The 26,773-nt window shown below is 54.1% G+C and overlaps 9 protein-coding genes across 9 annotated transcripts; 3 read left to right on the top strand and 6 right to left on the bottom strand.

Moving 5' to 3' along the window:
- Positions 1 to 168: 168 nt before the first annotated feature.
- BO97DRAFT_406100 (Apq12 family protein) lies at positions 169 to 1,504 on the bottom strand. Its single transcript, XM_025695342.1, has 2 exons — positions 1,246 to 1,504; positions 169 to 885 (listed from the first exon to the last, which is right to left on the bottom strand). The coding sequence occupies exons 1-2, from the start codon at positions 1,259 to 1,261 to the stop codon at positions 344 to 346; spliced, it is 558 nt and encodes a 185-aa protein (XP_025550572.1). The 5' UTR covers positions 1,262 to 1,504; the 3' UTR covers positions 169 to 343.
- Positions 1,505 to 1,979: 475 nt separating this feature from the next.
- BO97DRAFT_470910 (uncharacterized protein) lies at positions 1,980 to 10,193 on the bottom strand (the record flags this gene model as incomplete). The annotated part of the gene is made up of 6 exons (XM_025699998.1): positions 1,980 to 2,142; positions 2,196 to 3,727; positions 3,780 to 4,631; positions 8,387 to 8,394; positions 8,595 to 9,935; positions 9,998 to 10,193. The coding sequence occupies 6 exons, from the start codon at positions 10,191 to 10,193 to the stop codon at positions 2,058 to 2,060; spliced, it is 4,014 nt and encodes a 1,337-aa protein (XP_025550571.1). The 3' UTR covers positions 1,980 to 2,057.
- A 553-nt stretch (positions 10,194 to 10,746) lies between these two features.
- On the bottom strand, positions 10,747 to 12,568 carry BO97DRAFT_470909 (H(+)-transporting V1 sector ATPase subunit H). Its single transcript, XM_025699997.1, has 3 exons — positions 12,096 to 12,568; positions 11,511 to 12,030; positions 10,747 to 11,454 (listed from the first exon to the last, which is right to left on the bottom strand). Exons 1-3 carry the CDS (start codon positions 12,394 to 12,396, stop codon positions 10,842 to 10,844), a joined length of 1,434 nt encoding a protein of 477 aa, XP_025550570.1. The 5' UTR covers positions 12,397 to 12,568; the 3' UTR covers positions 10,747 to 10,841.
- A 451-nt stretch (positions 12,569 to 13,019) lies between these two features.
- Positions 13,020 to 15,861, top strand: BO97DRAFT_478460 (M protein repeat protein; the record flags this gene model as incomplete). Its single annotated transcript, XM_025700628.1, has 3 exons — positions 13,020 to 13,212; positions 13,246 to 14,729; positions 14,791 to 15,861. 3 exons carry the CDS (start codon positions 13,020 to 13,022, stop codon positions 15,733 to 15,735), a joined length of 2,622 nt encoding a protein of 873 aa, XP_025550569.1. The 3' UTR covers positions 15,736 to 15,861.
- On the bottom strand, positions 15,849 to 17,064 carry BO97DRAFT_370291 (ankyrin repeat domain-containing protein). Its single transcript, XM_025692767.1, has 6 exons — positions 16,958 to 17,064; positions 16,874 to 16,899; positions 16,680 to 16,808; positions 16,496 to 16,618; positions 16,085 to 16,414; positions 15,849 to 16,033 (listed from the first exon to the last, which is right to left on the bottom strand). The coding sequence occupies exons 1-6, from the start codon at positions 17,013 to 17,015 to the stop codon at positions 15,983 to 15,985; spliced, it is 717 nt and encodes a 238-aa protein (XP_025550568.1). The 5' UTR covers positions 17,016 to 17,064; the 3' UTR covers positions 15,849 to 15,982.
- Positions 17,065 to 17,211: 147 nt separating this feature from the next.
- BO97DRAFT_406096 (WD40 repeat domain-containing protein) lies at positions 17,212 to 19,135 on the top strand. The gene has a single exon (XM_025695341.1). The coding sequence runs from the start codon at positions 17,413 to 17,415 to the stop codon at positions 18,784 to 18,786; it is 1,374 nt and encodes a 457-aa protein (XP_025550567.1). The 5' UTR covers positions 17,212 to 17,412; the 3' UTR covers positions 18,787 to 19,135.
- A 207-nt stretch (positions 19,136 to 19,342) lies between these two features.
- Positions 19,343 to 21,865, bottom strand: BO97DRAFT_391881 (origin recognition complex subunit 1; the record flags this gene model as incomplete). The annotated part of the gene is made up of 3 exons (XM_025693843.1): positions 19,343 to 20,837; positions 20,891 to 21,015; positions 21,068 to 21,865. The coding sequence occupies 3 exons, from the start codon at positions 21,863 to 21,865 to the stop codon at positions 19,343 to 19,345; spliced, it is 2,418 nt and encodes an 805-aa protein (XP_025550566.1).
- Positions 21,866 to 22,617: 752 nt separating this feature from the next.
- BO97DRAFT_453920 (uncharacterized protein) lies at positions 22,618 to 25,311 on the top strand (the record flags this gene model as incomplete). Its single annotated transcript, XM_025699088.1, has 9 exons — positions 22,618 to 22,622; positions 22,674 to 22,696; positions 22,764 to 22,994; positions 23,135 to 23,177; positions 23,229 to 23,355; positions 23,401 to 23,628; positions 23,689 to 24,272; positions 24,379 to 24,618; positions 24,669 to 25,311. The coding sequence occupies 9 exons, from the start codon at positions 22,618 to 22,620 to the stop codon at positions 25,309 to 25,311; spliced, it is 2,124 nt and encodes a 707-aa protein (XP_025550565.1).
- Positions 25,312 to 25,410: 99 nt separating this feature from the next.
- On the bottom strand, positions 25,411 to 26,522 carry BO97DRAFT_94412 (prefoldin subunit 5). Its single transcript, XM_025701157.1, has 4 exons — positions 26,350 to 26,522; positions 25,938 to 26,224; positions 25,679 to 25,796; positions 25,411 to 25,578 (listed from the first exon to the last, which is right to left on the bottom strand). Exons 1-4 carry the CDS (start codon positions 26,384 to 26,386, stop codon positions 25,511 to 25,513), a joined length of 510 nt encoding a protein of 169 aa, XP_025550564.1. The 5' UTR covers positions 26,387 to 26,522; the 3' UTR covers positions 25,411 to 25,510.
- Between the last annotated feature and the right edge of the window lie 251 nt (positions 26,523 to 26,773).

Below are 26,773 nucleotides of genomic sequence, written 5' to 3'. Positions count from 1 at the left end.
TTGTTCATCGCGCCAGAGCTACAACAACGCAAGCTGCCGTGTGTAAAACGACAGAACTACAATCTACAAATCCAATCAAAAACCACAACACATCAAAAACCACAATTGCCACTCTTGCAACAAACCACTGCACGTTCATAATAAAATCATATATGTAAAATAGAAATAATCCCTTCGCAGAAAATCTAGGTATACCTCGGAAGAAAGGCATTCAATCATCTAAGCATTCAAAAGCACATTCACACGTCAACCCCTTCACGCCCAACTCAACCAATCGAACCCCAGCATCTCCTACTTTTCACAGAACCAAACACAGAGATCCCTGGAGCGAAAGGTAATAACATCACCACCGTCCCAAGGGCGCCTGCTGAGCCCTACCACCCATACCACCCATCCCAAAAACACCACCCCCATCCGCACCTCTCTGCGGTTGTTGATAATACTCACCCCGCCGCTCCACCTGCTCAATCATCCTACCCAAGAACCCACGGGCAATCCCAAACAACCAGCCCGCATCCTGCGCGGCGCGCTCGACACCATGGAGGTATACCCAGAGCACGAGGCCGACGATGGTACCCCACCAGATCAGGGCCCACAGCAGGCCAACCCAGAACATGACGACGCGGCGCGCATAGTCGAGCACCTTGAGCGAGATAAAGAGGATGGCGACTAGCAGCACGACGGAGACGAGGTCGGGCATCGCGGGGCTGCTGCCGCCGGCGCCTGCGGCGGACGAGTTGGCGAGGTAGCCGGCGGCCGGGCGGATGAGGTAGGGGTCGATGTAGGCGGAGCGCAGGTGCGTGAGCGCCGGGGTGAGGTAGGTGGTGTTCAGGTGGGTGGTGAGCGCGGAGAAGGTGGTGCTGGTGAGGTGTTGCGCGATCGAGTCTGTGTCACGACCGGGGTCGTCCGAGTTAGCGGTGGTCTCGTCGGCGTGGGGGTGGAGGGAGTATGGGGGTGGGGGGGATGCGGATGGGTGTTCTTGGGGAGTTGGGGCAGCGCCGGTTCTCCTGCGAGTGGTTCTGGTCCTGCCCTGGGGAAGAGAGGTGCTGGTGCTGGAGGGGATCACCTCCTGGGAAAGTGTGCGGCTGTGGTTGCGGCTGCGGCGACTGTTGCTACCGCCGCCGCCGCTGCTGCTGATGCTGCTCATACTTCCTCCAGTGATCCTTGGGTATCGACTATCCGAGTCGAGGTTGCGCCGGCGAGGGGTGGCTTTCGACGACCGGCTGTTGTAATTGTAAGACTCACCTGGAAGATAATCCATCCTTTCCTTTGCTTTTTGTTTTGCTAACCTCACGCTCCTTTGTTTTTTTGTCTGATGGAGTCGGTATTGTTGTTGTAGAAAGTCTGAGGCGGAGTCGATTCCAGGTGAAAACGGTGGTTCAGTGTGGGACAGTAAGGAAAAGCACAGAAGTCTACAGGCTTTATATAGTCATGACGATGAGGTCTTTCATGCACATTGATTTGAAAGAGGTAAGAAAGACGACGGTGATAAAGAGGATGGTTGCGGGGAAAAATAATGAGAACAAACCGGACAAACAACTACTGGTGATAATCTCCCGCTGTTGTTCTTTGGGGTGAAAGCGCGCTCTCCTCTACACCGCCTGCTGATCTGGGGTCTTCTGCTGGCAGGCTCGAAATGACTATGGTGGGCGGCATCATTCATTCTCTGCATTGTGATCGAAGCGACTCTCTCCCGCTGAAGGAAGCTTATCAAAGAACTTACAGTAGGCCAAGTGAAGCGAACTCCTTTGAGCAACTTTTCACTCCCCTGGTCATGTATTCTGAACGGCGCTTGTGGATTCTGCCTGCATATTCCCCGTTAACGAAGGCGGTAGCAACGTCCACAGTCTGTTGTCTGCGTGGTATGCGAAGACTCTCTAATGCTTCATCCCTTCACAGGGCACAAAATGTCTGAAACATGCGAAATTAGTCTATGATATTATACATCTAGATCACTGATGATCATCATCTATATACATGCGCCTCTGGCGAAATTCTCTCAACCATATACAGTACAAGCGGGGTGGATGCACAGCACCCGTCTCCACTGTTTACTTCTAAGAAACAATCAAGGTCTTTAGTGCCTCACGTTCGGCCAGAATCTCTGCCTGGAGTTTTCTGGTCTGGCGAAGTGCCTCGTCCCTGCGAATGGTTAGTAAGAATGTCAATTCAACACACACTAATTGGAAACTCACCGATCGGATTGCAGTTCGGCGACTTCGATCTGCGCACGGTTCATCCGACTCACAACCTCCTCCATCTCCGAATCGGCGTCCCGGAGCAACTTCTCCAATTCCTTGACCCGCTTCTCTAGCGTTTCGAACTGAACCGCCTCATTTAGCGCCATGCCTTCCCCGCTGGTCGTTTTGTCCAAGCGCGGCGAGCGCGCGCCGAAGGGGGTGTTCGGAGGCTTCGGAGACAGAGCCATTGGGCTGCGAGCGCCATTCTTGACGCGGGTCAACTGCAGATTGTGGCTCTCCTGAAGGTTACGGACTTCTTCCTCATGGCGCGCCATCTCGTCCTCCGAGAATTGCTGCGCCATCAGAAGGATATCCTCCATCTCCTTGAGTCGGCTCTGCATCTCATTGATGCGCGCGGCTGACAGCTGCTGCTCCTTCTCACCCTTGCCAATGGCCTCGGCCAAGCGGCGGCGTAGCGCGATATTGTTCGCAAGTTGCTGCTGCACATGCTCCGCCAGGCTGTTGGTCCGGGTGACCGACTCCGCCAGCAAGGGTGACTGCGCCACATTGGCTTCAGCTTGATCCCGGTCAGCCTGCAGCTGTTTGTAGGCAGACTCGAGGGAGGATGATGTGACCAAAACTTCAGCAAACCCGTCGCGGTCGGTTTCGTAGTCATCGGGGACCGTGATATCATGTTCCTGTAGCAAGACTCGCAGAGAAGTGGTCTCCTGCTCGGCACGGTCCAGGTCCATCTTCAGACCGGCGAGACCCTTCTCGCACTGCCATTTCTGCTCCATGGCATCTTCTGCCCGGTGACGAAGAAGATTGACCTCCTCGCGGAGGTTGCGGACCTCCCTCTCATACCCGAACTTTCGCGGAGATTCCGCCAGTTGCGCACGAGCCAATTCCAGCTCCATCATCTTAAGATGCTTTTCATACTCACGAGCATCGTGAGCTTGACGGTCCAGCAAGCGTCGAAGAGCTTCGTGAAGGGCATCACGCTGGGCCTCGACGTCTTCGACCCTGTCCGCCAAGTTCTCTCGCGGCTCGCTTCGTTCCTTAACATTGAGTGAGTTCGATCGTGACAGCGAGTTGGACCGAGATAGACCAGTGGGCGCATTTGGTTTTGAGCGCACACGTGCCAGTGAGTTCGAGCGGGAAAGACCTAGACCCGTGCCTCGCGCAGAAGACATGGTATCCTCCTCTGCGATGGAGGCGAATCGACTTCCTTGCAGTTGCGCCAGAGAGGCATTTTCGATCTTCAATGCCTCAATCTCTCCTATGAGCCGCGTTACCTCGGAAGAATCCGACGATTGCCGCAGAGAGTTGCTAGCGCTCTCTTGTAATTGAGGTATTACGTTCTCCTTCAGATGATCCCGCTCATTGCGAAGTTGTTCGAGCTCGACCCGCATTGCAGTGAGCAAGTCTTCAAAATTGTCTTTGATCTGGCGCTCTTCGGCCAGTTTCCGACGAGTCGCCTCGAGTGCCGTTTCCAGCTCTTTGGTTCGGGAAGACATATCAGAGAGGTCGACTCTCTCCCGCCGCAGCTAGAAGAATACGTTAGCGCTAGAGAAAGCGAAAGGACCTCATGATGCCTACCTGATGCACCTGCGACTCCAGAATCTGAACGTGGGCCTCAGAAGCCGCACGTCGACCGCGCTCTTCCTGCAGTTTTTGAGAGAGCTCTACCTTAATCTGAGCTCGTTCCTGCTCCGCCGTGCGCTTGTATTTCTCTATGTCCTCGACTCGACCGCCCGACTCGTACGCATAACGAATGGAACTGCTGCCTGAATCGGAAAAGTAATCACTTGTCCGACGATTCGGAGTATCGAAGACGGAATCCGACTGCAGTCGCTCAACTAGGTCTTCCAGCTCCATCTCCCGCCTTATTGACCCCGCCAGCTCTGAACTAATCTCCCGCAGCTCATTTTCGAGCTCCGCCACCAGGGCTGGGGCTCCAGAAGTCTCGAGGATACTGGCACTGCTGAGCGAGGGATTGCGTGGCGGGAGAGACGTATGCGGGCGGCTCGGGTCGAAGGGGACCATCGTGGACGGTGTTATAGAGAAGGAGGCACTGGGTAATGAAGGCGGCATGGGAGACGGGATGGGCGAACGGCCTGATTCGGAGATCTCGGTGCTGGATGATTCGGCACCAGGTGATGAGGTGCCTGCCCGCCAACCAAAGAAGGAACTGATCTTGTTGCCGGGGGTCTTGGGTTGCTTGCTATCCCCCATCGTTGACGAGGTACCGGTACGGCGCGGGGGATCTATGTGCAGCGGAGTTGGTGCCACGTTCGGTGGCAAGTGCAATGCCATTGTCGTAGCGCGCTTCGGGTTGAGAGCAGGGGACACCCGTTTGTGGACAAAAGATTCACTGACGAGACGATTGTGTACCCGAGTCGCATTCGTGAACCGGGTGGAATAGGCGATATGGTAAGCGGGTGTGTCGTTCTCGCTCTCGTCGCCAGGGCTGCCTATAGACGAGGCGGGAGAGTCTATGTTGAGACGGGACGAGGACGGACTACCACGAGGGAATCTAAAGAAAAGAATGCAGAACACGAGATTAGTCCTGGAACGTGCGAGGGAATCGGCGGACATATGAAGGCCGCCTCCGGGCTGCGAAAGGCTGAGGGAAGATAGCACCAAAGGGGCGCAGGGCCCTCAAAGGGAGAGCTACAGAGGGAGGGGAAGGGACGGGCAAGAATGCGACGGGCTGTCATACCTATCCAGGTCCCTGGAAGGAGAGACGGGTGAGTGTTGCTGCTGTTCAGGTTCGCGGGGGTATTCGAGGTAGGGTTCAGGTGTGTGTCGGTATATATCGTGTTCGTCGTCGTCGTCGTCGTTGTCGTCGTCCTGGCGGTCATATACGTAATCGAGAAACGACGATGATGAAACCGGAGAAACTAAGGCCTGCGTCTGGCCAGCAGCCTGAGGGGAGGCCGGCTGAGAAGCCGGAAGCGCAAGCGAATTGCCCCGGGGGGAGGCAAGTAGGGACGAAGAGGAGGAAAGAGGCCTGGATGAGCGCGAGGGGTTCACCACATCCTGGGGTAGCGGCTTCCTGCGCACGGTGAAAGGCGAGGAGAGAGAAGGAGTGTGAGTACGGGAGGCAGATACAAAGGTAGGAGAAGAGGGGGAGGGGGGAAGAGGGACATTAGACGCAGGAGGACGATGGGGAGGAGGAAAGGCGGAAGAAGAGGTGGAAGTGGAAGCCCTTCTAGTGGAAGAGGGAGAGTTAGGGAGACTTGGCCCCGGACCGGGGTTGGGGTCAAGGCTCCCTGGGTGATGGGCGATAGTCAGAATATTATTATTGGCGTCCTGATTAGGTGTAGGTGAAGTAACAACACCTTCAGCTTCGGGACGGTCATGCTGGTTCTGGACAGGGACAAGGACATGGTCGTGGTCATGGTTATGGATATGGTTCGATTGGGGGTGACTCGAGGGAAGGAAATCGCCCGAGGCAGGAGGCGGAGAAGTCCAGCCGGGGGCCATTGCACTCTAATTGGTGAAGATGAGACAAGTGACACGAACAGGAACAAAGCAGATCAGAGACAATCAGCTGAGGATCGACGCAGGCCTCATGGCTGACGGGAAAGTTTTTGGCTGAGGAATGGAAGGGCGGCAGCAGCTGCGTGTGAGACTGAGACCTGAGTTGGAAAGGATAGGAGAGGATCCATTGATTGGAAAGAAATTGGGGGGAATTGGGGGGGGAGAAGGAAAGACGGAAAATCTGGAGGAAAAGCTTGAAAAGGAAAAATGCAATAATTAATTCCGATTAATCAGGGCATCAACTCAAAAGAGGAAACGAAGAGGAAAGGGGGCAAAAAGATTGGCAGACGCAGCAGGGAGAGAGGTAGAAGCGCGCGGGAAAAAAAGGAGAGCCAGCGAGAGTGAGAATTGAGGGGAGAAAGAGAGAGAGAAAGAGAAAAGAGAGGCAAGAAAGGATAGACTAAAGAAGCAAAGCGGGTCACTTGCCATGGATCTATACAAGTGGGAGAATAAGAACTGGAGAACAATAGTGTCTATTGAGGATCTTAGAGATCTGTCTATGCTGATGAGATCGATTCTCTCTGTTTACTACATTCTGCTTGTTCTTACCACCACCACCACCACCACCATTATCATCACCATCACCATCACCCATCATCTGTAAGTATTCAGTATGTACTCCGTATAGAAGATAGACCCAAGCCCAGCCGGGTGGCCGATCAGCCCCACTAGCTCTCGGGCGGCAGTCAGGGGTTATCCGGCTGTCTATCCCGTCTTGCTGCTGGGCTTCATTTCTCTTCTACTTCCATCAATCCCACCTGCCACCACTTTCACCATTGAACTTACTCTGGTCCCAGGGTAACGCCAATCTATAAAAAGCACCTCATGCCAACCCGTTCTGCACACCAGTGAATCACCATTGTCAAGAACCAACCAGCCAAGCAGTTGGCCTGAGTCAGCAGGGCAGTTGAGGGCGGAAAAAAAGAAAACAGAAAAAAGGAGAGAACAGACCAACCGCCGACCAGCAACTAACGCCGACTAGTGGTCCGTTACCAACAGTCGCCTGCACTCGGGCCAGGATTTACCTTCTCAGAGAGTCTGTCCATGACTATCCCTGCTGTATTCGATCACTTCGCTTGAGGGTGGTCAGGTAGAGTTGTGCATATCTTTGGGTCATTGGAGATCGGCCTACTATCTCGGCTCGGGAGGTGACTTCCATGCTGCAGGCTCCACTGCGAGACTTGTTGCTGGAGATAGTCTGCTGTATGTATACGCAACTCGATGGAAGCCATCTTTTCGCGGTCCGTTTGTTACTCTTTTCCAACACTAACTACAGCCATGATTATCATACGTAAGAGACGCAGTGACCCTGCCCCTACTCCATAGCAGAGCATAGCACCATAGGTCAGAAGAACTAGTAAGCGCCCCCCAAAGCCACGGACCCATGGACCGGACCCGATCCTGCTGCACTCGCTGCAATCCACTATCCAACGGCGGCTAAAGTCGTATCGCGAAGACTGAATCCTCCCAACCCAGCCTGTCCTCTCTCCACTGCAGTCTAGTCATCACGCACAACCCAGCTCAACTAGTCTACCCTTTGTATAATCCAAACCCAACCCCAAACCCCAACCAAAACAAACAAACAAACCACAAACCTACCCCATAAACCCGAAACGCCCATCACCGGCCACCACCAGTACGGCTACAAACTAAGCAGTCCACCTCCTCCTAGCCAAGCCCACTATTCTTAGCTCAACCTTACGGTACTATCACCGCACTTCGCATGCATGCAATCAAGCACGTAGCTAGCCCACCGCCACGCAGCACGCGCGCGCCTTCGCAAATCCTGAAACAACACCAACCCCCGGAAGTGGAGCTTAGCCGCCGGAGCAGACCTACGCATACGGAATACTACAGACCAAGGCTACCGGCGCTTATGCATGATATAGATGGTGTCCCAATAAGCCATGCTACCTAGTTGATTAGAAGCTAGGAATTAAGTACTATACATACATATGTCGGTGGCCGTCTCGGCGCGGCGGGCGGGCGGCTAGGAGGTATTGCTTTTTTGGGAGAATCGCGGTACCTACTACTGAAACTTGCGATGTGCTGGAACCCCAGGGGGTTCTATGTATAGAGTGTCTGTGCCAATGCTGTGGTTAATGGCTATACCTAGGTTGTCTGATTGTTGGGTGTTTAGTCCCTGGAAGAGACAAAGCGCAACGTCAGGAAAGAAGGGATTAAGGTGTTTGTGGAATGTATGCAAAAAGGCACGAACACACTCAGACCCTATCTAGGGACAGTGCAGTACCTACCGGTACAGAGTGTAGAGGATCAATTAGAACAAAAGCAAAAAAGGTCTTGTCTCACCGGTAGGATCACATGTCTCACACGACAAGGGAGTAGGGCTAGGGATATCCGGTGACGGTGACACAAAGAAACCACACCCCCCCTGAATCCCTCCCTGGCTTATCCTATCTAAGGTCTAGATCCGGAGGTCCCTTTATCCTGGGATCGGGATTCTATCTTTATCAGCCCAACCCGCCTTTTGCGTGTAACAGTTCACGCCTCGTTTATGCAGGTAAGTAACTAGCAGACAAAGGAAAAAAAACTTATGAAACTGATATGCATAGGTGACAAAAAGAAAAACACACAAAGTCAAAATCAACGCCATTAACTCGTCGCTAAAATAGCACAAAGCAGAAAGGTCAACGCCATGCGACATATGCTGCGCGCACATCCTGAGTATATACAGTGCATCAATCATACCACATAAAAGGCTCCTGGTGGGCCGTCTCATTTCCCGCTCCTGGTTTCCTCCTTCATTTAGTAAGGGATGAAATCAATCCTCATACGATCTGAACCTTTCGTTAGCGAAAAATCCCGGTCATGGGAGAAAGGGGGGGTAGAGAGACAGGACAAGCGTACCCAAGAACTGAGTCCACCCCTCGTTCTCATCCAATTGATTCTCCCAATATTGCTCCAACAGTCTCAATGACTGCATCACATTCGGCACCCGGATCGTATCGTGCAAAGATGCCAGCAAGTGGCGCACTTGTTCTCGGTCTGCCCCGCGAGCCTCGCAGCCCGCAATGAACAGCGGCGTCGTGAGCATCACCCAGGGACTCAGGCCCGGCGAGGGCCCGATCTGCGCTGTACACTCCAGGATCCGCTTGACCGAATCCTGCACCACCGGGGCGGCCGCGGGCGTCTTATACAGGCGGCGGTGGATCTGGATGAGCGCGCTGCGCTGGAAGGCCTCGTTGCAGAGCATCAGCTGCCGCACACAATCCGCCGAAAGCCCCTCCATGACACCCGGGTAGAAGGTCGGTTGTGTCCCGGCTTCCTCCCCGGCCATGAGTCGCCGCAGAGAGCTTTCAAGGGTGGCTGCTTCGTGAGCGACGTCGACGTCGACGATGACTTCTCCACCTGTGGGTTCGTGCCCTTGTTCCTGCTGCTGTAGCAGATACTGATGCTCTCGCCAGGATACCGCGCCGATCGCCCGGAAGATCGCAGCCAGATTGACCGTGAACCCCCAGTAGTCGTCGAGGTAGTCCGGGGTTTCGGGGTCATGTGCGCTGCCCGCGACGGTGGCTTCTTCTCCAATGGGCGGACCGTTCCCCGTCAACGCCGTCAGTGACACAATCGATCGGTGCCACCGGTCTAGGTACCGGCGAAACCCCTCAGGGGAGCCTGGAGACGGTACTCCGCGCTGGTTGGAGGTATCCATGAGGGCCTTCGCTCCCGCGATGTGCGCGCGCCACGAGTGCGGATGAATGGCACCGGAATGGATCTCGGCTAAACAGAGGGTGCGCGCGGTGGCGAGGAGGGCATCGGACCCTCTGCTGGCTGGGTTTTCCAGTTCCTTGCGAAAGTGTTCCAGGCTGAGAGCCATGAAGCGCGCGATCTCCGGAGCCGACTTGACGTTCTCGGATTGGTTGTGGAGAGCTTGGAGGTGGATAGCAGAGAGGGCCATAGTGGCGTAAAGAAGGGACGGTGTTTGAAGAGCCATAGGGACTAGCATCTTGCAGATCTCCTGCTGCATGCCCGAATGGCAGGCAGTGATCTGGGAGGCGTCATTGAGGAAATGGTGGAGGAGGGACTTTTGGTCGGCGGAGAGGGAGGCGAACGGGTCGATGTAATAGTTCAGGCTAGTCGTAGCAGTCGTCGTCGCTGTAGGTGTAGATGAGGGAGCAGCGATTATCGAGCCAGCAGCTAGCGCCGTAGCGGATGAATTGGTAGTGTAGATAAACTCGCCGGGGGAATACTCTAGACACAGCCGCTCTGTTAGCGACAGTGAGATAGTGAGTAGAACCGCGTAGATTCCGTACCCAGTTTATGCATGCCTCCGTTACCCACGCAGGCCCCGAATCGAGAGCGCGAAAAAGCCCGCCCTCCCCACTGTAGCTGCATCGCATACCGACAAGGCGTGCTCGCCTGCTGGCACCGGCCACAGCTGGGACGCTGCTCGTCACATTTCTGTCGGCGGGCCTTACATCGCTTGCACCCAGTAAAGGATCGCGACATATGTGTTCTGTGTGTTTAATTGTATATATGCTGCTTTGGAAGGACAAGGCGTTCGGGTTCCTGGTCTGCGTCGGCGGGATTTTTCTTTTTCTCCGCGACTGTTCGGCTACCCCAGGGTGGAGGGACCAGGGGCAGATCAACCCAATTCCACAACGGAGGGAGGGACGGCGGTGGAGTGGGAGACAAAGGCGACGGAGCACAAAGAGAGGACGGAAATAAAGAGCATCCAAGATAAACTTGGCAGGCCGAAGTCGCAGGGTGAGCACGAGAACAGTCAGTCAGTCACCCACCGTGGACCCCTCCACGGCGTGCCGGTGGCGGCGATAAGCAAAGCAGCGAGTCCCGACTCTTGACGGCGGGCGGATCGACAAGGGGCCGCGGCCTCCTCCACTCCAGGTTCAAAAGTGCGGGTGACGAAATAGTACGGAGACTGGTTCGGGATAGATCCACCACGAACTGAACTTCAAACTGAGCGCATATTCAAATTCAACACACCGAAGGCAGACTACGCTGAGACGTTACAGAATTTACAGATGATCAATACAAATGCAGCCCGGGGTGGCTCGTCTAGACCCAATACATACAGACGATATAAACTTGATAAACAAGAGCAAGGACAAGTCGAAATCAAATGGCGTCTTCCCCCAATTAGTCGTCAAAAGTATAACGGAGCCATTCTCCAACAGCTCGCAAGCTCTCCCACCTGACTGCTTCGTCCTTATCTGCCATCAGTTCCATCACCCGCGTCTTTAGGCCCAATTTCTCCAGCTGTGCCCGCCGCTCTGGAAGCTCCTTTACCAAATGGCCCACATCGTTGCAGCCGATCGCCAGAACCTGCTTGTCATTGTCCCAGCTCTTGGACAGAATCTCTGCGAGCTTCTTGGGCAGTGCGCCGTTGTTGTCGTCCAGGATGCGGCGTGCATTGTCCTTCCAGAAGGTGGGGTTCCGGTGAGGAGGCGACCACCGCAAATGGCCCGACTGCAGTTCAGCCGCGTATTGATCAAACGTCGTCTGCGTCTTGGTATATTCATCCAGAAGCTCCGTCAGAGCTTGAAGGTCCTCCAGCAGGTCTTCATCGGTCAAGTGGCGACCCGAGAGGTTCGTCAGCAGCGCAGGCAGGCGAACAAAGACGGCGACCGGAAGCAGAGTCGTGCGGTTGCTGGAAAGAAGATTATTGAGCGTGGCAAGGAGGAGTCGCGTCGTCTTCTCCTTTGGGGACAGGCGGAGGAGGTGGGTGTAGACCTGAACGAACTCGTAATCACTAAGTCGCGTAGGTGTTAGCTACATAGCTCGCAGTGAATGCGCCGCACCACGTACTTTTGCAGGTCATCTCCAACCAGACTGCCCTCAAAGCTCAGCTGCCATAGCACCAACAATACCCTGTACAAGAGTTGAAGTCCAATTCCGCCAGCAAGACCAGGCTCAATTCCGCGCGTACTGCCCGCCAGGGTGCTAGAGCTGCTATCCTTAGAGCCCGTCGCAGCCCGCAGGATCTCGATCAGAGGATCAACAGTCTGTTTGCGTTGCTGCCAGAAGAGTTCGCGAGCTCTAGTGGTGCGAAGAAGTGCGGACAGCTCCTGAACCCCGATATCCTGCAGCCCGCTGTCTTGATTCTGGGTCAGAGTGGAGAGGTAGGTGTACAGCTGCGGAAGAGCCTCATCATCCCGCGGCGCTGGCTTCGAAGATGCGAACAGACTGACGGATACCAGGTTGGTCAAGAATGTAGAGGTGAGCAGAGGAATGGGATCTTCAGCATTAGTCGAATGACGCAAGAGGGGGAGGAATGGCTTGTAAGGATCAGGGTGGGCAACCAGAGCCGTCGCAAGGGAGGGAACATCTAGTTATCACCATCTTCATCAGCAACAATAACTCGCAACAGCAGGGGACCAAGAAGAGACCCACCGTTGATCAAATCCGCGGCCAGCACGAGGATACATTGCACGATGTCGGTCCGTCGGGCGGCGGAGTCCAGTACACTCTTGCTCTCGGGCCCGCCTGCCAGCAGACTAACATACCCAGCCAGGTCGCCTTCAACTGTCTGACGTCGTTGCTCCTTGCGAACCTTGTCCACCGCCTTGATCTTCTTCAGGTGTTCATCGGTAATGTTGCCAGCTCGGACAGCACCCTCCCAAGGAATAGGGCGAGCTCGGATGTTGTTCTGCAGCGAGCTGAGATACGTCGGTGGCTCCAGGGGCAACGACATGGTGGACTCCGGGGGAGAGATGGACAGGAACCCAACCGGAAGAAAAAAAACAGCAACAATCGGAGAGAAGTGTAAAACCTAAGGAGGAGGAAGAGAAGGAGTGGGGGGGACGACAAATGAGGGGTGGGAGGAGGAAAGATGGAGGTGGAGGACAGACGGAGGTGGTTCGGGCCCGTCCGATTAGTTGGCGGGAATAATGATGATAACGACGGCCACTGCATTCATTCCATTGATCGCCAAGCCCCGGCTGGTTGCGCTGCAACTTCTCCGTCCACGCAAGCTGCACCACTCCAGGCTAGGCTGCTAGGCTGCCACTGGCCCCCCGCGCAGGGACGATTTCTCTTGTCGCAGTTCTTGCATCTCCACGTTCCTTCTGGTATAATTGACTTCTCGACGTGCCTGTTCACCTTGAGGTTGCTCATTCGTTTCCCATCAGCCTCGTCCTTCCCCACCCCACCCGGTGACAACAACAGCCCACAAGTAAATCGCATCAACCTCACAACTTGCTGCCATCCATGACATACGATATCAATGCTATAGGATCTGTCGCTAGGCAATCGCGCAATCGGCTCGTACGATAAATTGAGAAACGGTGACTATAAACAAGAGCTTCGGTCTTCACCATGGCCCAGAACTCACAAGGCAACAAGCCGAAGTGGAAGGTCGGCTCTTTCCTACAACAGGCTGTCGCGGGTGTCGAATCTAGATTGGACCAAATATTAGCGGAAGAGGAGGATCAAAAGCAACTACAAGCGAAGAGCACGGCCACAAAATCTAAGTCCACAGAGCAACCCGGGAGTATGGTCCATTCCGTCCGTACGGACCCGTCGCATTGCTAACTGCACCTAGACCTCTCCCGCAGCTCGTCCAATGCTCGGAAGAATGATCGGCTCCAGGAACGTCTCGCTCGTGCCATGGTGAAGAACTCGCCGGGCTCTCTCGCTACCCAAGGCTCCAGCCGGAATTCATCACCCGTTACTAGTCCGAATCCCAGCAACGGTGCCCGATCTAGTATGGACATCGACTCTAACCTTGGCTCGCCATCTTTGAATGCAGGGAGACACTCTAGAAGCTCGAGTCAAGTCGATGGAAGCACGGCCGATGGGAACGAGTCGCGCAACAGCCACGATTCGGGTGACCCGCGGGCGTCGAACGATATGAACAGGCTATCGACCGAGACTGCACTACCCCAGCAGACTTCTTCAGAGAATGAAAGTGACGCTGTACAAGATTCCACGCCTGGTGCAGCAAAACCGCCGGTCGACGAGCCAGATTCATCTGCGCCTGCGACATTACCTCGGTCAACGGAGCCTGCCGAAGCATCCAGCGATACTTTCAACAGCCAAGAAAAGTCCGTCGCACAATTACAGGCCGAGCACAAAGCTGCTGAGTCTCACTGGCAGGAGGAGATGTATGGCTATATTGAGCGGATCGATGCACTCCAGTCCAAGCTCAAATACCTGGCAAAAGAAGCCGCCGAATCCGCCAAGAAGGCTGCTGCAACGGCGGAACCGGGTAGCATGGAAAGACAATTGAGAGAAAAGGACGAGAAGATAGCCCTTCTTCTTGAAGAAGGGCAGAAGTTGTCCAAGTCGGAAATGGATCATCGGACGGCTATCAAGAAGCTGAGACAGCAGTTGGCGGAGAATGCGAAATCTCAAAACGAGACGAAGAAGAAAACAGAGAAAATGGAACGAGATCTGGCCGACGCCGAGACCCGAGCCAAGCGAGCAGAAGCCGCCGAAAAGAGGGCGTATGATTCGCTCTCGGCACAGTCGAAAGCGTCTCGAGATCTCGAGTCAGTAACTGCAGAACGCAATGCACTCAGCCAGACGGTACAGGAGATGAAGGGACAGCTTGCACGAGCCGTTGCTCGAGCGGAGGCAGCGGAGGCCAAGGCTCAGTCTGAGGCACTTGAACTAGAGAAGCGTCGCGCTACTCAACTAGAAGAGGACCTTTCCAGCGCTAAGATTGAACGAGAGATCAGCGAAGGTAAGCTGAGGCGCGAGATAAGCGATTTGCAGGCCACCATTGAGCAGGAGAAGGAACGGGCCCGCATGCTGGAGGTGGAACTCAAAGGCGAGCAGTCGATGCTCGAAAGTAAGATGGAGTCTCTTCGCTTCAGAGCTGAAGAGGCCTCATCTGGTGTGGCTGGCGACACGCAAGTGAAATTGCTTCGTCAGATTGAGACTCTTCAGACGCAGTATGCCGTGGCTAGTGAGAATTGGCAAACTTTGGAGGGCTCATTGCTTGCTCGATTGGCAAATGTCGAAAAGGAGCGGGATGAGGCCACACGGCGAGATGGCGACATGCGCCGGAAGATACGTGAGACGGTGAGTACAAGATTTTTAAAGATCACATTGGCGACTACTAGGCTAACTCTTGCGTGCGCAGAATCTGAAAGTGAAACGGATTGAAGAAGAGTTCGAAACCGCCAAAGAGACTGAGCATGATCTAGAAAGTAAACTTGAGGCGGCAGCCGAAGAGAACCAGAAGCTAGAGCAGAAGCTTAAAAAAGCCACTGACGACCTGGATCAAGCCCAGAAAGAATTCACGGAACAGCAAAAAGTAATCGATGCGACATGGGCACAGAAACTCGAAGACGAGCGAGCGAAATTGCGTGAGCACGCGTCACCTCCGCCGGCTTTCTTGCAGCAACCTCGAACACAGTCTCCAGTAGCCTACAGTCGTCGGCCTAGTGCTTTAGAGCCCATCGGAACGTTATCCGACTATCGGCCGACTAGTCGTCGGCCGTCGACGTTGCCAACCTCGCCAGACACGGGCAACCTCTCGCGCCAGAACTCATTCCCACTGTCTACTCAGTCCATCCTCTCGCCCTCGACTGCGACCAGTTCCACACATCTACCAATTCCAGAAACGCCCTCGATAAACTTTGAGCCTGACGAGCTCTTCAGCCGTTCGGCCACCCCCTCCGCATACGGTGGAGCTCCTACGCAGCACTCACGCGGCATCAACGACATCATCTCAGAGTCTACCGTCGGCGCAGGACCTTCTGTACAATTGGTCGAGCGCATGAGTGCCACCGTCCGCCGACTCGAGAGTGAACGTGCCGCATCGAAGGACGAGCTTTCCCGGATTACTGCGCAGCGCGATGAGGCCCGACAGCAAGTCGTGGATCTCATGCGGGAGGTCGAAACGAAGCGAGCTTCAGATACACGCGTACAGGAGCTGGAACAGCGGCTCGACGAGCTTGATCAGCGGTACGAAACCACCTTGGAGATGCTGGGAGAGAAAAGCGAGCAGGTGGAGGAGTTAGAGGCAGATATTGCCGACCTCAAGAAGATCTACCGCGAGTTGGTCGACAGTACGATGAAGTGAAGCTATTCACTGCCCTGCATTTTTTTCGACTGAGATCCTTTCCCTTGTACATAGAGATCAATGCTCTGGGCTAGATCTCGCTCTAGACGATGTTATGTGGTACATGTATTTTTGTTTAAAAGCAGCTATTGAAACATTGAAACAGCGATGAGCCTGGAGAGACTCCGGGTATCCAGTCTAATAATTTAATGACATTCTTTTGGGTTTCGACACCGATTTGCCCACCGGATCCTCTTTCGGTCCAACTTTATAACTCAATCCCCTCCCTCTCTGCAGTCTGTAGAATGTAGCTCCTAACCTACTCGGAAGTTAGCTTGGTAACGTCCTCCAATGTCAACGCGAGCTCTACCTTGTTGTCCGGTGCCATATCGATAGCTAACACCCCGCTGGAATCTCTCTTGTCTGGTTCCGCGCCAGCCTTCAGCAGCGTGATTGCCGCATCACCATGTCCCTCAGAGATTGCGTGATGCAACGCCGTCAGTCCATCGACATCAGTCGCATTGACTGGGCTTTTCCCATCCTCAAGTAGGATTTGGATGATAGGAGTGGACCCAATAGCCGCGGCCCGGTGAAGCGCGAGCTGGCCGCGTTTATCCTTGACTCGAGCGCTGCATTTATTGGCAATCAGCGTACGAACAGTGGAGAGGTTGGCTTTGGAGGTCGCAAAATGAAGGGCGTTCTTCATATAGAATTGTTAGCGACTGTCAGTTCCATTTTATGGTGGTAGTAAGTATATATAGACAGCTCGCTGAGTACGCACCTGTCCGGAAACGCTCCTCACGCTGACATCTGCGCCCTTTTTCAACAGGAGATCAATGATAGGGTCCCCTTCCGCGTTCTTCAAACTCGCGGCGATCATCAGAGGGGTCCAGCCGGATCCATCCTAGGAGGTCCTCTTAGCAGGCTTGAATTACTTATCATGCGTTCTTGGCCGAATGACAAACCTCCACGTCGGGGTCAAAGTGCTTGTTAGAGATGAGCAGCTCCACAATAGACGGATGGTTGTAGGCTATAGCCCAGTGGATGGGGAGACGCTCATCGTCGTCTTTGATGGCAGCGAGCTTAGGATTGGCCTGGAGATGTTTGTCAGTTGCCATATTTCCATCTGTCGCCCGTGCGGGGACAGGCTTTAACATACGCTTAGTAGAGACTCCGCCGTTGAGGCTTCATACTAATATTAGCCTTGGTCAAGATCAGAGGTTGGTGGAGAGCAGAGACGTACTTTTCCCCTCGCGAGCAGCCTCGTGAAGAGGATACTTAGTTTCCGTGTTAGCGTTCATGGTTACTGCAGTGATCTGTCTAGTTCTCGTTGCTTTTGTATGCGGCGGGGTTGACGATGGATTGATTGCCTGCAGATGCGGAGAACCGCGGCCTTGACACCCTATTTGGCCTCAGGCATCAACACCTGCGGAAAACCAGAGAGCTTCACTTCGGTCTGTCCTGCAGCTTCACCTCATCTTCAGACTACCGACCGTTCTTTGATCTACGCCACTCCAGCACGCCACGTCCAATCGCTATCAACTACAACTCGAGACACTTTTCTGTTGGATGCACTGAAATTCCGCGATATCTCAAATTCGACAACCAACGCAGCAGTGTCCTGAGGGATCAGGACGCGAACGTCCGGCCGATCGCCTACGCTAACACCTCAAACCTCCTCCCCACGCTACCTACACAATGGACGTCGTCCCTTCCACATCGCCCGACGAGGCCGTGCGCCTGTCCGCAAAACGGACCGCTGAGCTGTTCGGCTCCGACTACCTCATGGTCACACCCTCGGTCGTCAACGGCTCCATCGGCCTTTCGTACCGACGCAAAGCAGAATACGAAGACGTCAAAGAATTGCCCCCCGCCCTCGCCGAGAAGCAAGCCGCTGCCGCTGCGGCCGCTGCCAGCGGACGCGCCAAACGACCTAAGATCCAAGCACAGACAAAAGCCTCTGCGGCCGACGGCAGCGGCGCGTCAATGGCGTTGGTCAAGAAAGCCCCCGGGCCGGCGGCGGGCGGTGTTGGCGGCGAGAACGAACCTAAGAGTCTGATCCAGCGACCATCGGCGACGCGACAACAGAGACCCGACTGGCATGCGCCGTGGAAGCTCATGCGCGTCATCTCCGGCCACCTGGGTTGGGTGCGGAGCTTGGCCGTCGAGCCCAACAACGAGTGGTTCGCCAGTGGTGCGGGTGACCGGACGATCAAGATCTGGAATCTGGCAACCGGCGCCCTCCGTCTAACTCTCACCGGTCACATTTCCACCGTGCGCGGTCTGGCCGTCTCCCCGCGCCACCCATACCTCTTCTCCTGCGGCGAGGACAAGATGGTCAAGTGCTGGGACCTGGAGACCAACAAGGTCATCCGCCACTACCACGGCCACCTGAGCGGCGTCTACACCCTGGCCCTGCACCCGCGTCTCGACCTCCTCGTAACCGGTGGTCGTGATGGCGTTGCTCGCGTCTGGGACATGCGCACGCGGAGCAACGTCCACGTCCTGTCCGGCCACCGCGGCACCGTCGCGGACGTGAAATGTCAAGAAGCCGACCCGCAGATCATCACGGGCTCCCTGGACTCGACCGTACGGCTGTGGGACCTGGCAGCGGGCAAATCGATGGGCGTGCTGACGCACCACAAGAAGGGCGTGCGCAACATCGTCACGCACCCGCGCGAGTTCACCTTCGCCAGCGCCAGCACCGGCTCCATCAAGCAATGGAAGTGCCCCGAGGGCGAGTTCATGCAGAACTTCGAGGGTCACAACGCCATCATCAACACCATGGCCGCCAACGAGGACAACGTCCTCTTCTCCGGCGGCGACAACGGCTCCATGTGCTTCTGGGACTGGAAGACCGGCTACCAGTTCCAGAGCATCGAGTCCACCGCCCAGCCCGGTTCTCTCGAGGCCGAGGCCGGCATCATGTCCTCCACCTTTGATCGCACCGGTCTGCGCCTCATCACCGGTGAGGCCGATAAGACCATCAAGATCTGGAAGCCAGATGACGAGGCCACCCCCGAGTCGCATCCCGTCACTTGGGCTCCCACCCTCGGTCGGCAGAGATATTAGGGCCCTTGCACATATCTCGCGCAGGGATCAATCGTGCTACCTCTTCTTTGTTCCTGTTTCTCTCCTACATCTCCTCAAATACCCCCTTCCCGACCTTGATAGCTTTCGTGGATGCACACCCCCATTCACAAGTATCGAATGTGAACAAATCTATATCTTTTTACGCTACGGTCAGCACCTTGAGGCAGTTATGGATCTCATTTTCTGGGGTTTTGGAATGCAATATGGAGTTCAGCGTTTCGTGGCTTTTGTCCTGGTATCTTTTCGAGTTATTGGGGTTTCATGTCTGTTTTTCCCCTAAAGGCTCATAAAAGGACTTTGTTCATGGCTGTATACCGATGTATAATAGAGTGCATAAACTGAATGTCTTACCTTGAGCTTTGTATACGTCGCTGCCATCAACCCGTAAGCCGCAATCGTGTTATAGTTGAGTAGTTACACATCTTGATGAGTATGGTCAGAACGTGGGTATCATTATCTCTAGTCTAAAATATCGTACAACTAACTCACTACCTCTCCTTCCGGCATCCTTAAGGTTCCAAGGGGCGGATTGATATTACTGATCGATCCCCAGCCCCAACCCCTTAGCCTCTACATCGTCGCAGAACGCCGATCGGACATCCTCCGCCGCAACGCGCAACCGCACCTTCCCGCTCCGATCACCCCGGTGCGGGATGGCCGCACTGCCGAGCGGACCTTTCGCCCCGGCGCCATGCTCCAACGCCAGGACGCCGGAGTTCATAAGCTCCATGGCCGCGGATCCCAGAGCACGCACACGCGCCCCATTCCCGCCAGCAAGGAGGAACTCCTTGATGCCTACGCCGGCCGCGCCGGCGACGGCGACGGCTGCATCGGCGATGCGCTTGGCTTCGTCGATGACGTCGCCAACAGTGGATTCGGAGATGCCGGTGCGGCGGACGCGGGCGAGGAGCGCGGCGAGGAAGAGTTTCCCGGCCAGCGGAAGACAGCGAAGGGATTGTTGGAGCGGGGTTGAGGTGGCTTCTTGAATGGCTTGTTTGATGGTGGCGATGGTGACGCGGCCGACGATGGGTTTGTTGGTAGTGGTGGTCGGTTGTGGTTTCTTCTGCGGGGACGGGGGGAGGGCTTTTTTGTTGAGAGCCCGGTCTTTGCGGGCGGGGGTTTTACTCGGGGTTGGCGGCATCGATTCGGTATCGTCTTCGTCGATGGTCTCGAGGGGCTCTTTCCGAGCGGCTTCGTTGGCTTGTTGTTCGGCAATCTCCACGGCACGTCGGCAGATGTCGAGGGCGCGACGCGCATCACCGCTGACGGCGGCGACTTTGCGGCTGGCAAATTGGACGGCATCTGCTTCGACGATATTACCGGGAACATTGGCAAGTCTTGTGCTAATGATGTCCATCAGGTCGGTATGTTTGTAACCTGGGAAGGTAATACGAGTGAGGCCTAGACGGCTGGAGATCTTGTTGCTCAGGGTTCGCTCCGGAAGATCCATCGTGTTGGCGACGGCGAGAACGATGAGCCGGGAGTGGCGTAGTGCGGGCCAGTTGAAGAAATTGTACATTACGGATTGATTCTTGGTGACGAGCTGGTCAAGTTCGTCCATCAAGACAACGCAGGACACTCGGCGGGGGGAGGGGTGCGAAAACTCCCGTTCGAGGAGGTCTAGGGCATGAGAAGGGGATACACGATCACCCTTTAGGGCCTCCCAGAGCAGAGAGTAGGACTGATGAGGATCAGTCACTTTCATGCCGTTGATTTCGACGAAGATGAAATCGTCCATCTCTTCCGCCAGTACGGCGGCATTCAACTGGGCGACAACCTCCCGAACAGTTGCTGTCTTCCCTGTTCCGGGTGTACCGGATATATAGATACAGGTACCCGTTCCCTCCATGATGGCTGCGCTCAAATGACTGTAAACCGCGTCGAACTCCGTCTTCCGGCAAGGCAATGACGTTGGTACGGTAGACACATGGAGGAGAGTCCGCGCCTGTCGGTATGGTGAGGCCAATTGCGACGGTGAAAGAATTCGTGTGCCAAGGGGGGTGAATTCGAGTGGTTTCTTGACAACAATTCTATCGCAAGATGTGAGCCAGTGCTAAGAAAGATTGTTGCAGACTTCACTTACCTCTTGTGAGTCGGCGTCGTGAAAGACTTCTGACGACGGGATTGGGGAGTGGCATGAGAAGCAACCTTCTGCCTCTTCCTGGGTGTACTGGGAGCGACTTCCTTTTCGTCTTTACCTTCCGTATACTTTGAAGATTTTAGCATGCGAAGACGCGCCCAAACAGCCTGATGAACTCACATCGTTGTCGACCTGCTTGCGTTTTTTGGCTACTTTGAGCCCATCCTTAATCATATGGATGAGGTCGAAGAGTTTATCCTCCCGATAGACATCTTCCCACAGAAACTCTTCGGTATATCTTCCCTGAACTTGATTCACTCCTCTGCGACACACAATGCATTTGTTGAAATCGGCCAGAGATTCCTTTCCCTTCGGAGGGACACCGCCCGGGTATTTGGCATAAAAGACGTCTTTAGACATCACGGTGGCTTTGCCATTGATAGATGTGAGAGGGTTGACATTGAAATCTGCTGTTAGGTATTGCTCGTTGGGTAGGGCGTCAGATCGTCGCTTGTTCTTGGTCGACATGAATTCGTCCGGAGAGGCAAACCACATGATGTTGGCCGACTTGATAATCTCGTCGTCATCTTCGTCCTGTTCCACGAACTCTGTGATAATTCCAACCCAGTCTTTTCCGGGCTCCGGAGATTTCAGAAGCACCACCTGGCCTAGGGCGCATTCGAACGAGCCCATGCGAGCCCCGATTATCTTCCGCGAGCGTTTGGCATTCGGAAGAGCTGAGCGTCTCCGCATCGATCTCGGAGTATCTTGTGAAGTGTCGGCAGTCGGTTTGTTATCGGGTTCCTCGATGTCCTCATTGTCGTAAATCCACTCCCATGGGTGGTCTTCTTCACCCAGCTCGTCATCGGAATCATCCCGGACAAGACCGCCCTTGGTCATCCATAGCTGGGCCCGCTTGCGCACACTCGGCTTGCGCGAAGACAAGCCAGGAGTCTGGCCTTCTGAGTCGGAGGCCATTGTCCCTTGGTAGTCTAATGGCCGGCTTGGGGGGAGTCGATAATGTTGATCGGGAAGCTGAAAAGACGCGCCTGCCGCGCGCTTGAGCCTGTATTGCCATTTTAGGGTTAGCTTCAGCACGGTCCGCGCCCGCCAATCAGATAACATGCACTATACTTCACAACTGAACACGGCAAGAGGCGTTGTGATTTAACACAGCAATTGGAAAGAGAGCTGTGGGTGAGAGACTATTAACTTCGCAGTGAGCCTCCAAAGCCAGTGAATTTAATATTACGATCTGTTCTCAAAGTAATAAGTTACCACTCTACTTCTTGACTTGTCAGCAGTGATTTCGGTGAATGCAGGCTGCCGAGACAACTACTAGTGATTGGGACACGAGCAAGTCGTCTCACACTGATCATTTCGGTCAGCCAATTGACCTTTATTAACTTTAATTTCTAAGTCTGAGAGCTGTCGTTTGCTGTGTGTAGAATATAACCACTGTGTACCGTCAATCCTCTGTCCTTCCTCTTCGTTCCCACTGATCACCCCGGGTTACTTCCACCCTTTTCCACCTCTGTTGACATCTTCCGCTCTCCCATCAGTGCAGAACCCCAATTGTTCGAATTCTTCTTCCTTGACCATCCGTTGATCACATCACTCTGTTGTTATCCATCTTTCCTGTTCATCGGATCTCTTTTAATCAACGGCTGCAGACTGAAAACCACCGTGCTAATCTCCCGCCCAGCTCCGGCTGGAGATTCACAGTCAACATGGAGTAAGTCCTTCTGTTCATCAAATAAAGAAGAGAATACTTACCAGAGTTTAGTTTCGAGGCTTCTGGAGCGCAAGGTGATCATACAGCTTTCCCTTTCCTTGTCTCATGCTATGACGCAACGTGCTGATTTTCGTATCTTAGAATGGACACTCCCCGGCTATGGACGACCAGGCTTTCAGAAGAATCGTTCCGAGCCGGAGTCTTCCCAAGCCCAGAGCAATCCATCTCAGCCCAAGACCCGTTCTACTACTGAGCATGTGAATGAACCAGTAGCTTCGGTAGCTTCGTCCATGACCAACAACGCTCCGAGCACTACCCCGGCCCCCACCAGAGGTGCAGCGCGCCCATACAGAGCACGTGGCAGTATGCGAGGTAAAAGAGGCTCCTTCTCGCCCCAAGCCCCCCTGCCAGGGGAAACTCCTGCAAAAGCACAGTGGAGGAATGGTGCTCAGCCCACCGGTACATCAAATGTTTTCCATTGCTATCACTCGAGCTGACTTTGGTTGCCACAGGAGTCATCAGGCTCTCACGCCCTTTCAGGGAGATCAGAGATGCGTGAGTAGTACCTTCTGATAGGCGACAAGACATATGTTGACTTGAGACTAGGTTCTGCACCGCGGCTCGGTCCGTCTCCTCCAAACGCCCATTCGGACAGCAGGGACGTAATGATGCCTTCGATGACATCTGCCGGAAGACTGGAGCTTACATCAATCCACCCCACAGTGACCATGATGTATGTATTCTAGATCTCTGACTAGACAGCCATTAATGTGTATAGGTGATACATCTCTGGGGGGCCTCATATCAGGTCTCTGAGGCCACGGAGCTCATTCAAAGCATTCTTGCACGATGCGATACCATTGCCATGCCAAAGAAAAGAGATTGGACCAAGACGACAGCCTATTCTGTTGGGAAGGAGGAGCTTGCAGATCAGCTAGAGTTAGAAGATGCCTTGATCCAGGCATACCGCAGGGCCCCTGATCCCAGCTCGCCGTTCTTTGAGAAGGTCAGTAGAACTAGCACGTCGCGATCTGAGAACAAGAAAACCAACTAAAGTGTGATATAGTTACTGTTCTTGTGGCCTAGGAAAGGTCCCTCCATTCATAGTGCCTTGGGTACAGAATTGGAAGCTCTTGACCCAATTCGTATCAAATATGAATGTCACTTGTTTGTTCCTAAGGACTTGCCTGACCATATCTGCGCTCTCGGTTATGCCCAGGGTAAAACAGGCCTCATTGCCCAGCTGCTCAGAAACAAGTGGGCTGAGGTCATGGCAAGCGACCTCGTCAAATCCAAGTTATACTTGGTTGAGCCTGTTGGGACTTGCCAGGGCGAAATCACTGCGAGGAAAGAGGCTGGCTTTACCAGAACCCTGTTTCGCACAATCCCGTTGGAAGAATCCGATATAGAGCTTTGGGCGGGCCGAGCTGAGCTGATCAAGTCCAAGAATAAAGCTTATCTTCTCAAAGTGGTTGATAGATGCTTGAAGGGCGTTATTTATGTCCGTGGACACCTTCGCATGCGAGTCAATCTTGGACTGTTCGTGCTCGATCATTACCGTCTCCCGGCGGATGGGAAGCTGGCGTATGGTTTTGAGGAATTTCGGGAGATGTTGTTTCACGAGAAGACAAGGGGCCGCTTGGTTCCCGGGTATGCGCGCAATCCTTTCTTGGTCCTTGGGATAAGATGCTGATATTATGAGCAGTTTGAAGATCGATCCGTCTAAATTGCTCGCTAGACTGCTTTCCGCAACCAGCCTTCTCCAGCCATACGACCGGACAATGGACTCATTACGACAGCCGGAGCCGGCATTCTCCGTGAACTTCGAGTTCGCTGGCCAGAAGAATGCTCTGCTACGCTTGGAGGCCGAGTTCGCCAAATGCGCCGGGGCGCGCGACTATGCGATAACTCAATGCCGCTGGTTGAAACCACGCAAGGTCGGTCAAGTCAAAGACTCGCGTTCACCTTTACAGGTTGGAGTCATCGACTTTGAGAGGTAAGTCTACTCAATATACTCTTGCGTAACATTCTAATCAATTGTAACAGGTCCGACTGGCAGCTGGAGATCGCATCCTTGGAATTCTATGAAGCGACTGCGGTTGAAGCTGCTTTGCAAACTTTCTCGCACATAATAAAGTTCAAGAGCAACGATACTATGGGCGATATTTCGACGAATCCCATCCGCAAGGTCATCTTCCATGCCACGGCACCAGTCACTAGGTTCATCGAAAAGACGTCCATTCGATACCGCCTGAAGGGGACGAGATATATTTTGGAAATAGCGCGTTACGACGAGTACACTCGCACCGCCACGGCCGGCCCAGCTAGTCTGAATCTAGGAGCACCCTTCGGAGATAAACCTCGCATTTCTTGGGGAGCGTCGGTCTTTGACTTTGCCTGGGACAATATGCTGGGGCAGCATGCCAATATGCCTTTGGGACATTCAGCCAATTACGATCCGAGCCTTCAGACCTTCTTCCCGGCCTCGAGTGAGACCGAAGACAAGACTCAGGGATTGTGGGAATTCATTGACCTTATCAAACGCGTTGCATCGCTTCTGGGTTCTGGGTCGCCGCGTAGCACCGTAGGCACTGGAACAGCCAAGGCCGAGAGTATCAGTCGGTCGGCAAGTCCGGCCTCCAGCGGCAATGCCAGGGGTCTGGACGCAGATCTCGGTACTCTGTTCTGAACCATCAGCGAGCTTGCTGCTATGTTAGGATGGAGAGCTACGATCCCATCGCCTCGGTACGTGATCCAATACCGGTCACACCCCGGGGTATTTCATTTCGGACGTTGATATGGCGGTCAATCATGTCAAACTTCATTGATGCCTATCTTGCCTTTGTTTTGCTTTTTTCTGTTTCTGTACCTTAACATGACAGACTTTACTAACCGGCACCAGCGGTAGCAGTGGCGGAAGAGGCGGCACCCTCTGCCAACAATTTCTGTCTCAATGCTGATCAAGGAAGCGGTTAGTTTAGTTTTAGTCCAATATGAATGCCAGGGCCATTTCTCCGAGATCCTTCCCCGGGTAAAAGTAGAGCAAAACCACATACCATCTTCAAAAAGCCTTTGCTGCTGACTCTTGGTCTGCACAATCTTCTCCAACTCGGTGAGGTTGGTCTCTAGACCCTTGACCTTATCCTCGTAGAACTCGATCGCCTTGGGGGCAGTCTAGAATTACCCAAATTAGCCAGTCATTCCAAATCAACGCAGTATTATAACGTCCAGTATCTTCTTTCCCAGCCACACCATCCTCCCATCCTAATCCTCATCCCAAGCCAAGCCACCCCCGATAGGAAAGGGCAAACCCACCTTCTCAACATAAAACCCCGTCCCAACATCAACAAGCACCTTCTCCCGATCCGCGAGCCGACCCCGCACATACAGCGAACTGGTCAGCGGCACGAGAATCTCCTCCTGGCCCGCGGTGCCCTTCTTCGTGGACCCCACGACCCCCTCGTTGATCGACCGCACGCAGTCCTTGAACTTCAGCTGCGCGGCGCGCAGCTTGGCGTGCGAGGTGGTCAGGTGTTCGAGTTCGGTGGAGAGTCGCGTCTGCAGAGCGCGGAGTTGCGGGACGGAGAGCGAGGCGATGTTAACTTTTTATTTGGATGGTTAGTATTTGGCTGTGGACTTTGGACATGGGTTTGTATAGCATTGGTTCTTTTATAGGGAGAGGGGGTGGTGAGGGTTTTTGGGGGATTGGCACGGGGATTGGAATTACCTGAGCCTGGTGGGGGGTCGGAGCTGGATTCTGACATTGTTATGGGTCTTCGGTATGAGGGGTGGACGTGAGGATGGGTATTTTGTTGAGGGAGGGGAGTAGGAGAGGTGTAGGTTCTGTGCTGCGGTGTCTGTGTCGGTGTTCTGGCAATTGACTCCGGGTGAAGCTTTGCGTCCGTTGTTGTATTGGGGTCGGGGTGGGGTCGCTGTGCATTGTAGTTTATGCAGCTAACGTAATCGGTAAGCGAGTGGCGCGTGTAAGCCAGCGGTGCGCTGCATTTCCCATATAAAATAGTAATTTTCAATCCCTTATATCTCGACCAATTCTGGATATTATTCTATATAATCTTATATACAGCTTTATATAGTTATAAATTAGTACTTACATCAAGGATTTCTAATTTAAAGCTTAATAAGACTTAATA

The sequence above is a fragment of the Aspergillus homomorphus genome, assembly GCF_003184865.1.
Source record: "Aspergillus homomorphus CBS 101889 unplaced genomic scaffold BO97scaffold_22, whole genome shotgun sequence".
NCBI lineage: Eukaryota > Fungi > Ascomycota > Eurotiomycetes > Eurotiales > Aspergillaceae > Aspergillus > Aspergillus homomorphus.
Note: the sequence above shows the minus strand (reverse complement) of the source record. Positions and strands in the feature narration are given on the sequence as shown.